The sequence below is a fragment of the Podarcis tiliguerta genome (genome assembly GCF_965153285.1).
Source record: "Podarcis tiliguerta genome assembly, chromosome: 5".
NCBI classification, from domain to species: domain Eukaryota; kingdom Metazoa; phylum Chordata; class Lepidosauria; order Squamata; family Lacertidae; genus Podarcis; species Podarcis tiliguerta.
The window spans coordinates 71,499,758-71,515,179 of NC_139538.1; the positions used below are offsets into that span (position 1 = coordinate 71,499,758).

General features: G+C 40.0%; 1 protein-coding gene across 6 annotated transcripts in view; it reads left to right on the forward strand.

Moving 5' to 3' along the window:
- The window catches only part of RTKN2 (rhotekin 2), a 56,555-nt gene that overhangs the window by 16,789 nt on the left and 24,344 nt on the right, over positions 1 to 15,422 (forward strand). For 4 of the 6 annotated variants that reach the window (XR_014511024.1, XR_014511025.1, XR_014511026.1 and 1 more), the window contains exons 8-12: positions 109 to 215; positions 2,758 to 2,889; positions 7,267 to 7,432; positions 8,202 to 8,309; positions 9,913 to 10,323. Coding sequence is in view for 3 of the 6 variants with exons in the window: in XM_083440052.1 (XP_083296178.1) it covers positions 109 to 215; positions 2,758 to 2,889; positions 7,267 to 7,432; positions 8,202 to 8,309; positions 9,913 to 10,323 (924 nt within the window). In the remaining 3 variants the exon portion in view is untranslated. Of the gene's footprint in view, positions 1 to 108; positions 216 to 2,757; positions 2,890 to 7,266; positions 7,433 to 8,201; positions 8,310 to 9,912; positions 15,210 to 15,422 lie in introns of those variants that run through there. The other 2 variants (XM_083440050.1, XM_083440051.1) reach the window with 1 other exon arrangement.

The window sequence follows — 15,422 nt, forward strand, 5'->3', positions numbered from 1 at the left end:
GGCTCCAGTCTTTGTTCCATGTCTTGTAATCAACTATTGGTAAAAAAATAATTCCTCTTGAGTAATGACTAATCTAACAATATGCAATGGTCATGACTTTTTTTTTAGAAGAATCTTCTTTTTGGCTTCCATTGTATGGCAGCCTGTGTTGTCGTCTAATTGCTCAACCATACTGCATGACCAAGGATATGATGACTGGATATCTTAGACAACAGGTAAATTGTATAATATATATATGGTTGATGTAAACATATGCAAGGTTAAAAATTGAAATGTAATGTTCAGTTTTAGCTAGGCAATCTTGTAATGCATTGTACCAATCTTTTAAGGTGAAGTTGCATTCTCCCCACGCCCCCATAAAATATTGGTTAGAACATGCACAGATACATAAATTCACCTCAAGAGCTAAAGGTCTCTTGCATTGCCCTGGGGAACAGTACAACCCTGTAAAATGTTGAAGGCAGCCTTGAACACAAAATGTAAATGAATTTTAGCATGATTTAAAATAAACACCACAAACATGGGCAATAATATCCCTATAGGAAAATGATTATACTGAAATAAAGTGCAGAAGCAAAAACGGCCCCTGACTTACTGGTGTCAGTTGGCAATTGTGTCATTGTTGAGGTTGAGACTGGAAGATTGAAAGGAAAATTTGTTAGCCAGGTGGTGCAGTATTATATTCATTAATGTGAAACCCTCTTTTTTTTAAAAAAAATGGGGACTTCTGTGACATGATAACTACAATGATAAACACTGGGTTGAAAAGAAACAAATCATTAGGGTGTTGCCATTGCTAAGTGTACATTACCTTGAATAATACATCTTCCTACGTGGACTTGATGCTGGCCAGTATCACATGCACAGGGTCTTACTTTGGAGGAATTTATGTTTGTGTGTATATCAATGAATTGTTACATGCAACTTGTGCCACGTTATGTTGGACACAGGTCATTTCCCTATTCTTCACAGTTTCCAATAAACATCACCATAAGTTTGACACTTGCACATAAAATGTTAGCTCTTTATGTGTATCGCTGTAGATGGAAAAATGTTTTGATACATACTTTTAAAGAAAACATTTACCCGAGTTACAGATAAATTCTTGAGGTTGCAAAACTGTTACATGTTTTGAAATGCAATAACAAAAAAGCATTTAAACAGGCACCTTGATTACAGTACTTTTGTAGGGAAGATCAAGGCAGTTAACTAACAAATAGTTTAATGTTAACAAGAGTTAAATAATATTGACTAAAACGCAAAATACTATGTAAAGAAGCTTACAATCGTTACAGTGGTCACTATGGAATTACCCTTCCTATAGGTAATGCATAAAAATATAGTTAGCCCCAGAAGCAGCTGTACTCACCCCCTGCACAGTGGAGTGTATTATTATTATTATTATTATTATTATTATTTTGCAAAGAATCTTGGGAGCCCATGGAGACTGGGGAAGATAGATTATTCTCTGATCTTAATAATCAGAGCTCTAGTGAATAGAGCAGAAATGTGACTGGCAAATTGAGGAAGGAATATCTGTGAATATAAAAATAGCGGCCTATTCTACCCAGAATCAATTTGCTGCCCACCATTATTGGGTAGGCAAGGGCATTTAATCATTTGGGAATCTTAAATATGTCCAATTAATGGATGTTTCATGGGCTTATTTACAGAAGTGTCTGTTCCTTTTACGACTTCTTGTTGCCACAAGTAACATTTGTGTTTACTTCCCCCTCTCATGTTTTTATACTAACTTTGTTTGGGGGGGGGGTACTACTGCTTCTCAATTCTGAAGATCTCTTAATGGAATAAAAGATGTTGCATCTTTATTGCAATTCAGTATTGTCTGTGAAAATTCCTAGTTGCCTAATTTTTTAAAACAACCTATTTTACCTAAATTATTAAGACATAAGCTAATGAGTAATCTCCAGCTGTTAAAATGCCTTGTGAATGGATGTTGGAACTTAGATACACAATGCAGAAGAGCAGACTGGATTGATAAATAACATAAAATGGAAATGCGTATATATAATTTATTTATAGAAAGAGGCTGCATCTAGACACATCAAAGAAGTGTTTCAGTTTAAAGTGTTGTAAATTTAAACAGGGAAAACAGGTAGAGAAAAACAGGACTCCACATTGCCATCTGGTGGAACAATGTTATATTGCATACACAACACATATACCGTATTTTTCGCCCTATAAGACGCACCAGACCACAAGACGCACCTAGTTTTTGGAGGAGGAAAACAAGGAAAAAAATATTCTGAATTTCAGAAGCCAGAACAGCAAGAGGGATCGCTGTGCAGTGAAAGCAGCAATCCCTCTTGCTGTTCTGGCTTCTGTGATAGCTGCGCAGCCTGCATTCGCTCCATAAGACGCACACACATTTCCCCTTACTTTTTAGGAGGAAAAAGTGACTCTTATAGAGCAAAAAATACGGCAAATCACTTTTTCGTAACCACTCTAGCTGAGTCCAGAGAAAGCTAAATCATGTCATTAACAATGGTAGATTTGCATCATAATACTGTTAAGCACATTACGAAATATCACGAGATGACCAGGTAAGTCTTTAGTGATATTTGCTTTAGCTCTTGTGTGAAATTTTCTTCTCAAATTATTATATGGACAACTCCGCAATCAGAGCAGCTGAGTGGTCTCTTCTTCATGCATATTGTGTACCATTCATTATTTCCCCAAGAAAATTTAGTTCATTGAGAAGTAAAACTTATGCTAAACATGTTTGCTTTCTTGCAGCAAAAGATAGGGAATGTGACTGGATGGAGGAAACTATACTGTGTACTGAGAGGTGGCAAACTCCTTTGTTATTGTACACCAGAAGAAATAGAAGCTAAAGTGGAGCCGACTTTGACAGTTTCTGTCAACAAGGTAAAATATAACATCTGCTACTCAAGCTAAGTTACAGTGCTCCTTTTGTATGTTGTTAAGCTAAACTGGAAATGCTATTTGTGTCTCAGGTGATGGAGTTCCTTCCATGCCAGGTGTGGGAGCTAAGGTAGCATTGCATGAAAGCTTCAGGGGCACAGTTTCTGAGTCTCTAATTGGAACCTCGGTTACCAATAACGGCAGCTCTTTTTGACAGTTCGTTTTGTGTTTTTTCTGCTACTAATGCAAAGATGCTTTTTAGGTCGTTGATACTACAGCCATATACAAGTTTTGCTTTTTTGATCCATGGGGAGAGTGCCCCCTGCCATAAAGGCTTCATATATTTTATATAAATCCATGGTTTCCAATGTAGGGCACACGCCCCACAGGGGGGGCAATTTGATTTTTAAGGGCGGCAATTCGAGAATGAGTTATTAACAGTAAATGGCCTTTTAGGCTTCCTCCATGTGAACAGGAGTTCATTTTTGGAATAATAAGAATTATATATCACCGGGGGTGGGGGGTGGGATAAGGATTTTAGAGGTGCTTAGGTGGGGCATGGCCAAAAAAAGGTTGGGAACCACTGATAAAAGTATATGCAAAAGACAAATGAGGAAGATTCTCTACTGTCTCCATGTCACATATGCTTAAGTACAGAATTTAAAACCTAGTTTTTGGCTCCTTCCTTCCTTCCTTCCTTCCTTCCTTCCTTCCTTCCTTCCTTTTTCTCACACACCAGTAACCAACAGGATACTGGAAGGCATCATACATATCTATTCATGTGTATCTAGGAGAGATGATTTAGATAGGAATTGCATGAATGGGGCAAACTCATGCTTCCTTCCTTCATTAATTGTGGGAAAGAACTGTGCAGTTGGTTCACTCGTGTGGTTTCTATATCCAACCTGTCCTAAAGTGCTATAGGAAGAGGTTTCAGGGAAGCAGCACCCATACCACTGCCAGGTAAGTGTGAATGGTAGGACCTGAACACAGCAACTTTCCAGTACTGAAATGGTATAATTGGAAACCTCTGTGCTAGAACATCCTGCCTGAGTGAACAATGTGAGGGCAGGTAACTAAACCATAGATTGAGCAACATCTTTCAAGATGTTTAATCCAAGGGGCTAATAACTTATTGACTTCCATAAATTTTGGAGAATACTGGTTGATCAAATCTATTCACATTTCTTCAGAAGCAAGTCCACTTTGTTCAATAGGGCTTACTCCCCAGTCAGTGAGTTTAGGATTTCAACCTCAGTCTCCACTTAATTGAAAGACCTAGCACACACTGCCATACCTTAAGTTGTTTGTTTAGTCTCTGAGAGACAAGTGTATTCACTATTTCCTAGTCAAAAGTGGGGACAGTACTGTGTCAAAGGACTGACAGTACATTTAGACCTGCGTGTTATGCTGGAGAGAGCTTGTGGGCACTTTAAATAGCATGCTTAATATGCAGTTCCTTGGATACATCCCATCTGTTGCATAATGTATTACCGCTTCAGAAACATACCGACCTATTACTGCTGAAGTTAGCATCTTCCATCACTTAAATAATCAAATGAAGTATAAAATGCCTCTTACTTGAGAATCACTTTTGTTTTATAAATGCATTTGCGGCATAAGATACATAGCAAACACTAAATGAACTTATGTCACTGGGTTGCTTCAAGTTCTAACCTGTCAAATGTAAATCTATTTGACTTAATTTTATACTGGTATCTATGGTTACCTGCATTAATAGGACACAGCATTTATGGATGAATTACTTAATCTCCTATTTTTAGAATGAAAAATTTAAATGAGCAAATTCATCAGATATGCTACAAACAGCTGTGTTTGTATTTCAAACAGCTCCTCCGGTATTTTTTAAAATGTACCCCATCAATAATATTTTGCAGATTTTTCAAAGACTTGTCAGCCCTGGAATTCTGCACCCCTACCCCCATGACAATATATGTGACTTACTTTTCCTAGTTACATATTTAATCTTTACTGGTGTGAACTGACAGACATTCCACAGAATGTGTTTGAAGTGAAATGGGATTAAATAAGAACAGAGAAGTCCTCCTGTCTATATAACTACAGTAGTAGGTTTCTTGGCTTTATAAAGAGATGGGTTTAATGTCTGTCTTCTTGTGAAGAAGGTTTATTTTTGTTTTTGCAATGGTGAGATAGTTGGATGACATGAATTATCAAAAAAAAAATTGTATGTGGCTGAGATAATTAGGTTGCAGTCTTGTTCAGTTCAATGTGGTAAATTCGATTGCGATCAATGGGGTATTGGGCACGTGAAACCATTTGTGGAATTGCAACCTAATTTTAAATAGGTCTCAAAGCATGCATCACTTAATCAGAATAACTGTTGTTGGCATTCGTGCGTCTCAAGAGACAATGGAGCGTGCCCCTGGGGGTGAAGTCCAACCATGCATTAGCAGCACTGCCCTGGGGTGTAAGCCTGAGCAGTGTGCTTGGAGGTCCTGTCCTGCCCAGATGACAAGACCCACCCCTCACCCTTACTGATGTGGTCCAAAGGAAAGCAGAGCAATATATTTGGCACCAGCTTGGCTGCAGGAGTTGTCTTTTAAAGGTGTGTTCTTAACTGAATGTGAAGGTCACACTGGCTGCATAAGAGCACAGCCTTTCTGTGAGAATCTTGGATAATGTTTAAATGGCCCAGCTGCGTGGGCAAGGTCTGATCATGTTGGCCCAAACCACAAAATCAATGCAGACTCCAGGTTTGGGGTCCATATTATCAGCTCTCACCTGCATGATTAGGGTGGTGGGTTGTTTTTTTTAATTCAGGTAATTCTGTTTTAGTCTTCATCTGTGCCACCACACAGCTATTCCCAGAGCAGCTCACAGATCAAAGATTAAAAATATTGTAACCAGAAATATGCTAACTAATTGTAAAATAGCAAAACCAGAGCCAAGTAAAAGTAAAAGCTGCTAGTTCAAACAACATCTAAAAAGCCTGCATACATAAAAAGATATTTTACCTGGCACTGAAAGAGCAATAGTAACTGCCAGGCAATATGCCAAGAGAGGCACTCTGAAGATGGAGGCGATGGAGGCCTCATCACTGAAAGGCCCCACCTGCCTTGCCTCCGACAGTAGGGGAACTCACAATGGAAACCTTGGCGAACACCTGGGCAGGTCCAAGTGGGAGCAAACAGTTCTTGTAGTACATTGTAAAGAGCATTCTCACAGATGGTGTTCCAGTTGTAAAGGAGCTGGTAATGGAAAATGTGTCCAGGCAAGCAGGGTAATTTCTGTGGGGAAATGTTTTCTAGCTTTAAACAATCTGTGACCCTCCAAGTGTTGTCGGACTCCAGTATGGGCAATGGTTGGGGATGATAGGAGTTGTAGTTCAGAGGCATCTGGAGGGCCACAGGTTAGCCACTCCTGGTCTAAACAGTGACTGAAATCCAGAGTGCAAATGGAGCTGCCCCTGCTCCACTCACATCCTCAAGAGTGGCTTTTCAGGTGATGGAATGAGCTGCAGAAGAAATGGATTAAGCAGTAAACTGTGCAAATGGACTCCACCTCCCCCCAATGCTTCTCTGGATACTACTCAGTTTATGTACCTCTTTGGATTTAGTCAGTTTCTCTTGAATAAATCTGTCATTGCAAAATGTAACGTTGCAAAGAAAGGGGGGGGGAGAGGAGCTCTAATTGACATCTCAAAATCTCTTGGTTGACAGACCTTTTGGAAATCACAGAAAATTGGGTTGCAACAATGCAGTTAGACTTGTAGGTGTACTGGACAGTTTAAAGAGCTCCGGTTTCTCCATTGTTGCTGCAATATATGTTTAAAATAGCACTGAAGCCAGTTCAGGAAGTGAAACTAGTCTTGGTGTTCTTAACAATTACAAGACATGAAGACAGAGTAGTTCAAGGATATGCCTGTGAGTAGATGGGAACATCGTACAGGTTACTTGGGGAAAGTTTGTCAATATGATAATTCAATCAGGTCAGCAACAGATATCACTTTAATTGATACCGAATGATTTCTCTTACTCTCTTAATTTAACTGATATGAAATATGCCTCAATTTTCTGAATCTGAGCAATCTAGAAAGCAATTCTGTTTAGAACCATCCAAATGATGTCTCCTCCTGCCCATTATAAAATATGTTCTAAATATGCTTACTTTAATGCATACCTTTTTAATTTGAGTTCTTCTTTAAGCAGAATTAATGTCCATATAACATCACCTTGAAAATTGCAGTGATGGAACTAAATAGTGCCTAGCTGACAACTGTCAAGTAACCTATGATTTTTCTGTTTGATTAAAGTTGGTGTGTGTGTGTGTGTGAGAGAGAGAGAGAGAGAGAGAGAGAGAGAACATTATAGTTTCACTCTGTATTTATATAACATTTAGGAAACCAGAATTCGTGCTGTGGATAAAGATACTCCGATAAACTCCAATAACTTTTCTGTTATCAACCCTGAGGCTGGTGAAACTGTGACTCAGATTTTTGCAGTTGAAAGCCGGGAAGACCTTTATAACTGGATGGAAGCTTTCTGGCAGCACTTCTATGACTTCAGTAAGTAGCGCCGTCTCCTTTTGTACAGGAGTGCCTATGTATGTTCAAAGAATGCACTGAACATTTTGAACTCACATTGCATAACAATCCTGTCATTTGCAAGTAGAATAAAATAAAAAAGCTCTCTGTTCTCCAGCACATTAGGTAGTATGTTCTTCAGAGGAAGAGCAGGAAATCTTTTAACTTTGATAATCTGATCCTTCATTGCTTTATTCCCTTGATATTCTGGAGGCTCGGAAAGAAGACGATTGGGAAACCATCTATTGGGGAAATGTTTTAGCGGGGTGGTATAAAAGTTTCCTGTGTGTTCCTCCCTCCCCCAAATACATCTCATAACTGTTTATACTGCTGAGCAGAGCCTTCTACTGAGGTTTCACTGCGCCTCTTCTTTCCCTTCCATCACAGTGATTTGCAATAAAATAAATGAATATTTATGTCAAGCTGAAATATCTGACAGTAACAGTATTAAGGTATAAATTGTAAAGATTGGGACTTGGTCATGCTGTGAGAATTGATTGTCTTGTTCCCATGTTGGAAGCCTGAGAAATCCTAGCTTACTTTGCCACTGCAAAGGTATAGTACTTGCTTGAGAGATTATGGCATTATTGGAAGCATCCAGATCTTCGTCAGCTAGCAATCTGGAGTAATTGTAAAAGAGTTAATGCAGCATTTATGAAACAGTTCCCGATTTGGGGCATTATTAACCAGATAAAATTACAAAAAGTGGCGTATTTTTACTTCCTCTCATTGCTTTCTGATTTCCTTTTAGGCCAGTGGAAACACTGTTGTGAAGAATTCATGAAAATTGAGATTATGTCACCACGGAAACCACCATTGTTCTTGACGAAAGAGGCTACTTCAGTTTACCAAGATATGAGTAAGTGGGAGATAGCAGGGTATTTGAAGCAACACTGGACACAACCTATTGTGCCTCTGTTTTATAATCTGTGTGGAGGTTGAATCAATTTCTGTTCTTGCATAACTCTCATTCCCCCCCCCCAGTGAAGGAGGAATCCAACCTTATTCCCCCCACCCGAGCCCTCTACATGTTTCCAAAATCTGTTCTCATGGGGTTCCCCAAACCTCGGGAGCAGTTTTTGTGGCTGCACGCAGGGCTGCCGCACTCAGTTCAACCCTGTGCACAATTAACTGACAGTAAGTCCTGTGGTTCTTAGGCTGGATAACTGTTTGGCAGTAACTGATAATTTTGCATGATACCTGCAGTTTGGTAAATTTCTTGTTCTCTAGTTTACTATGTATAATGTTGCAACTGGTTAGATCCATCTTGACCAAGCGCAGGCCTGAGAAGCAGAGTGGCAGAGTGTCTAAGATGCTGTGCAATAAACTGGGGGTTCCTGGTTTGAATTCCATGTCCGCCTTCACTCATACAATCATAGAGGGCCTTCTGGTCCAAACTCCAGCAATGCAGGAATCACAGGTAAAGAATCCCTGACAGATGGCCAGCCATCCAATCTCTGTTTAAAAACTTCCAGTGAAGAAGGATCCACCACCTTCTAGGGTAAACTGTTCCACTGGTGAACAGCTCTTAATGCTAGAAAGTTCTTCCTAATGTTTAGTTGGAATCTCCTTTCTTATCATTCGAATCCATTGGCTTGGTTTTGGCAAGTCACTGGGGTATTGTAAGCAAGGCATTCTCTCCCATTGTCTGATCCCTCATTTGGGTTGTTATATACGTGTGAAGTAGTATTATTGTTTCTGGATGCTTCTATTCCAGCTATATTATAAGAACACCCCATTTGCCTCTGCTGGTAAGGGGATTGGAACCATCTCTCTGATCAGTCTAAAATTACCTGACTCTTCTAGGACATGTTATGAATAAAATTGACTTTGCAGCTGACTAGCAGTAGAAAATAATGGTTTGCTCCCAAGCCCAGCAACAGTTTGTTGACCCCCTGCCCTTGAGGCTGTAAAAATTGTTATATTGATTACTGTGCTGTGCATTGAAACAGTCTAGAAGCAGAGTAATATTTGAACAGTGTTTTAAGTGGCCACAAGTAAATCAAGAGTCAAATATGGAGGTACAGCATGAAAGCTGCATTGTAGTTTTTAAAGAAAACGAGTAATAAACTACATTTATCCTCTTCAAAATGAAAGGAGGTTCATGGTAGGCATTGGCATTCAATATAATCTCCCTGCTCCCTGGACAGTACTAAGAATTCAGTAAAAATTAATGAAGATCCACAATAGTTTAACCTCCTGCTGCTGATTTTACAAGGTAAAGTATTCCACCTAATGAAGCCTGCTGTACAGTGGACAGTAAAGCCATAATTGGCTGCGTTCATAATGTTATGGTGTGTGTTTTGTTGATGTGTAAAAGTACAGGACAATTTTAGGGTCTTGTTTTCCATAAAGGTGTGCATGTTTTTATATCGTCGTGGTAAGGTTTAAACACTGGGCTCAACAATGCAGCTAAGTATCAATGTAATAAGAATTTTATGTTGTCTTTTAAAATGTGATAGGCATTGATTCCCCAGTAAAACATGAAGCGTTCCCTGATACAGTGCAACGAAAAGTTGAGGAAGTCAATGGGGAGCTGCCGATTGGCCAACAAGAACATTTGCCACCTTCATGGGCAGCCATGTTTGACGGTTCTCACCACATGCTTGTGCAGAAAAGCCTGCTTCCAGGAGCAAAAGAAGAGGCCCTAAGCCCTAGTGAAGGGAAGGGCAAGAAGAGAAGAGCACCCCTTCCACCATCTGATAAGCCGCCATACACCACAGGAGCACAGACAATGTCAGATCAATTGGGCAAGGAAAACATCTGGAATAATTCTCCTCACAAGAACAGTTCTCCTGATTCCAGCTCAGCTTCTGTTCCTCACTTCAAACAACCTATTGCAGCTCCCCGCAGACCAACTCCTTGGCAGAAAGGTAACTTTGCTGACAATGAAAATCCTGCTGATTCAGGTACAAAGGTTGATAATAGCGACAAACCCATTCCTGCTCCTAGGCAGAAGTTGGTCAAAGAGATGCTTGAGCCTAGAATCTGTTTTCACTCGCAGGTGTAGGACTGATGCTTGGTTTTCTCCGAATTACGGGGGCAAAGGGAGTGTTGGCCATGTTCACTATCTGTCTTTCGCCAGAGTTCCTGAAGTGTTAACATATTTATTTTCAACACACAACCAGGTGAACTTGAGATTATAGCAAAGGAAACACCTCTCCTTCCATCCTGTCCCCAAATTGTTGCTTGACATCGCCAGTGTGTAAAGAGATTCCTCAACAAAGATACAAATCAGCAGGGTTGTTTTTTTTAACGATGGAGAACCTTCTGATAGACTTAAACTGTTCTCCCCCCCCCTCCAAAACATCTGTATGATCTTTAATAACTCAACCCATACATTTTCCCCAGATTGCATTTCAAATATCCTATCTCAAATTTATGACAGGTTTTTGAGCAGGCACTTAACTTGAGGAGAATAAAATTATTCCTTGTGTTGTCAGGATTAACCACAGATGCTGTTGGCCTCTGCCCATAGAAGTCTATGGGACCATAGAAGTCTCTAGACCATCACAGCAATAGGAATGTCTTATTTATTTATTTTTTACTCTGGCTCTTCATGAATGGTCTTAGAGTTGAAGAAAATAAAGTACCTGTAGGCCTGCTTGTTTAGCACCCCATCTTCCTGCGAAGCTCTTTTGTTCTTGCCCCCTTCCTCTAGCTTTAACCCCACCCCTGCCCAAGTGACACACAGCTAGAGTTTGTAAGGCGTTTCCCATAGTGCTTCCAAAGTCAGGTGAATTGTGCAGTGTCAGATGCGATTTGAAATCCCTGTGGGAGCGACCTGTAATAAAACTCATTCCCTTGCCCATTCCCCCAGGGCTTTGTACTACATTTCTAGTCCGTCAGGATTTCCCAGGTTCTGTAGCTGGGCTTACCTGGTAATTTAAGCATATGCAGAGTCTTCTAGTCTTTCATTTAAAAAACAACAACAACCTTTTATTGCTTTATTAGCACAGTGAACAAGTATCTCTTAGAATTACATTTCTTAGATATATTCTCTTTATTTTCCTGGTTTTGTTTGTGCAATAGTAATCCTGAATATGAGGTAGCTGTGTATGCGTAAGTGCTGGGCTGAGACAGTAGTCAAGTCCACTGTTCTTAGACATTTGAAGACCCCCAATGCCAGTTTGGGCTGTAAATGTTTTCTGTTGTATTCTAAAATGACAGCATCAGAATTCACTCCTCATTGACGGGTGGGAGAGAAACTTCTTTCTTTAGTATTTTAGATAATATTCCTCTAAACAACCCTACAATTCTGTGATCTATGTCTGAATTGTAGAAAGCAACACACATTCATATCTGTAGGAAAAGAGATTCTGCATTGCAAGCAGAAACTAGGTAGAGGAAATGAACACATATTTTCAGATAAAATTGATTTCGCCTCCCCAGAACAATAAGCTTAAACTGAAACTGAGGGTGTGTATAAATTTGAAAGGTGTTTTAAAATACGTGAATATATATATATCTTGGCCTGTTTAAAATCCTAATGTTTTCCTCTTCAAGTGTTTGAATTTGAATGCAAAAATGGCAGCTTCTTTTTAGTTAGACTGGATTGTATGAATTATGTTAGATTACAAGATTTTACTGTGTGTTAACGTCTTAATGAAATCTGATCAGGTACGGTTTTAACCTATGTATTAGTTCATTGCATTGTGAAGTTGTGTAACATAGAAAGTACATTATATAGTTTGGAGGAGCTATAATTTCAGGATCACCTGTTTTATTTTTTAGCTACTCTTAGAGGAACAGAATAAAGATAATGTAGCAGAGGGTTAGTATGACATTAATGCTCTCTAATCCCTTAATGAGTATAGCAGAATCCTTTTAATTGGCATATTTCTGTTAGCAGTAGGGGAGTGCCAATTAAGCAATCTTCTCAATTTTAAGACTCTCAGGAATATGCTGAGCTTATTGATATTTGCTTTTTATTCCATGCCTTGAACTACAGATTAGTAATGTGCAAAGCATTCCAAATTCCTACATCTTTATTTGATTAGCAAGCCACACTAGCACAGTGAAGCTCCATGAAATATGTCCATAGAGGATGCCTTGATTTAGCAAATGCAGTTCTAAAGCATTTGTGACTGTGACTGAACTTGCAAGACAGCTCTTAGCCACAGAGTTTATCCTCTGAAGTTAATTAAATTGAATTTTTATCCACATTGTCAAACCATTGTATCTTCCTATCAGGGGAGGGGCAGCTCCTCATGCAGAAACTGTACAAAATTCTTAGGGAGGAAGAATTGGTGTATTTTCTGGGTGCATTTTCAGAATCTCAAAACATGGCTGAATGGGAGCAAAATTATTGGCTCCCATTCTTCTTCTTTGGCCATTTGACATGTACACCATCTTGAAACGAGCAATAGCTTCCCTAAGATTTATAAACATTTAGATCTTTGGAAGTAGCTAGTCCCATTAGATAATTAAGGAACAATCTGGGGTGGTGTTACAGTGGCACAATCTAAGCCAAGGGGAGGCGCTGGTGCTCTCATTGCAATCCCTGAAGCTCTATGGACTTCTGGGGCAAAGACGGTGGTGCAGACTTGCATTTAAAGGCACAGATCTGCCTGTGTAGCTTGGTCCTCAGACGTTACTGTGGGGAAAGCTCAAGTGGTAAGGAGTATCAAGCTTGAATCCGCCACCTCGAACCCTTTCGTAACAGGGAGAGGAGCATCTGATCTAGACTGTGACATCTTTATTTAACCATTGGGATCTCTGTGACCCCTCGGACTGATTCTTGGGAAAAAATGTGGGATTTGGATGCAGCATTTGGGGGTGCAGGGAGAGAAAAGAAGAAACTCTTGCAACACGGTTTGAATCAGATGTGACCCCTTCCCTGTGGTGAGGCACTAAGTATGGGGTGCATATGTGCTTGAGATCTCATGCTGGGATCTCTGCCCGATAAAGAGCAGTCTCCACAGGCCTACAGAGAGCTTCCTGCAAGTGGCATCTTGCTCATGGACCTCAATAGCAAGGAGAGAATAGAGTCCCCAGAATGGCTGGGATTGGAGCTATTCTTCCTCAATTAGAGATGCAATAAACACCCTTAGGTATTGCACTTCTCACCCAGCTGCCTCCTTGAGGCAGAAAGAATGCCACAGTACCCTTTCTGTACCTGGGAAAGATTGATGTAGCTCCACATCACACAGGCACCATTAAGGCTGCAAGAGGCAGCGGCTACCTTCACTCCTCAGGACAAAGGGTGTGTGGATGCAGTTGCAGTTGCAATTGTGACGGTTGGTCCTTTAAGTGCTAGGTGAAAAAAATCCTTTCCTGGTACTTTGCGCATCCCAGGAACTGAGTGGTGCATCACTGTCATTTCTCCAGAATCAAGAGTGGGAGAAATTCAAGCATGGTTGTAGTAGAGGGAGGGTTTCAGATGTGATTTGCAGGGCTGGTATGAGTCATGTGTGCTTTTGGGCATAGTCTAGTTCATAGCATAAGAAATCAAATTCAATAAATTCCCCTGTAGTGGAATTCTGGTAATTCTTATTCACCATGAGACATGTTCAGATGGAAAACTGACGGTGCATTTTTGCCTGGAAGAGGGATACCCTGGATTTATTTTCATGCCTTTATATATCTACCAGCCAATGTCCAGCAAGAAGTGCCAGGGAAGCAAAATACTGCTGCCAACTTCTTCGCGCTTTATTATTTTCCCAAACAGCTAATGCCTACAGGTATGATATTGGCTCCAGGGTAGCCTCATTTTGCCCATGTGCAGTTGAGCCAGGGTGGTGTTTGTGTGTGTGTGTGTGTGTGTGTGTGTGTGTACACACACACACACACACACACACACGGATTGCAGGGAACCTGACTTCAAATCTGTGCTCACCCATGAAGCTCAATGGGTGACATGAGCCCAGTCTCTCTCTCCAAACTTACCTTCACAGGGCTGTTGTGAGAATAAAATGGGATGATCCTCAAGCACACAACTGCAAGATCATTGGAGAGAGAATGGAATAAAAAAAATGATACATAACAATGCTGACTAATAATCTCTCATACCGTATTGAAAGTTCCTCAATTTGTCCCCCTGCCCCCTTTGATCAAGCTCTTGAGGAATTATTTTACATATGCATGTCCATCACTCACAGTCTTACCCCGCAGTGGCTTACTGCTTGATGACAGCTGAACGTGTGAACTGCCCCCATTTCAAAAAGAGACACTCCTCCGTTGTCTCTCGAGACACGCGGATACCAACCACAACAATATTTGAGATGATTTTCTATGAACCTCTGCGGGGTTTGATCTGTGTCTTGTTGCTTGATGTTGCACTTGAGCTGAATGTGCATCTCTTAAGTCTCTCTAATTGCAATCAACTTTGAAGTAAGGGGAGGGCAAACTACATTAGCTGTGGAAGTGGAACCTCACCCTGCCTAGAACTTGCAGTTAATCATGCCTCATCACTATTGCATGTGCAAACTGTTAATAATGCCTTGGGTACTCTGTTAAAGGTTCAACGATGTAGGTGGAGTACCTATTTGTGTGAGGCTTTTTAAAAAACTTATTTAATTTGTTTACATGTTTTAATTATGTTTGGGAGTAATATGCTTCCATTTCCCACTAATGCTAAGTGGATAGTTTTGTACTTGAAATGCCTGTGGATGACCTGGTAGATATTGGTTTTGCTGCTAAATGTGTATTGTTTTTTATTCCAAGGTATGCCAGACTTAAAAAAATATATATAACAAATGTAGAAACTTAAATATTGTATAAAACGAGTATGAACAATAAACTTCTGTGTTTGTTATAAGACTGACTGCTGTGTTTCATTGAGTACATGGATTGATAATATGGACAGATTAGCTACATACGAATGAATTGCATGTCGACGCAAAATAAGAATGGATAAATATGAAGAAATCTGGAACAAATATTTAAGCAATAAGGCGGATAGTGGTAGGAAGTAGGGGGAGGAGAGAGAGGTGAGAAAATATTGTTTAAAAAGGTGTAGTCGTAGGCATGT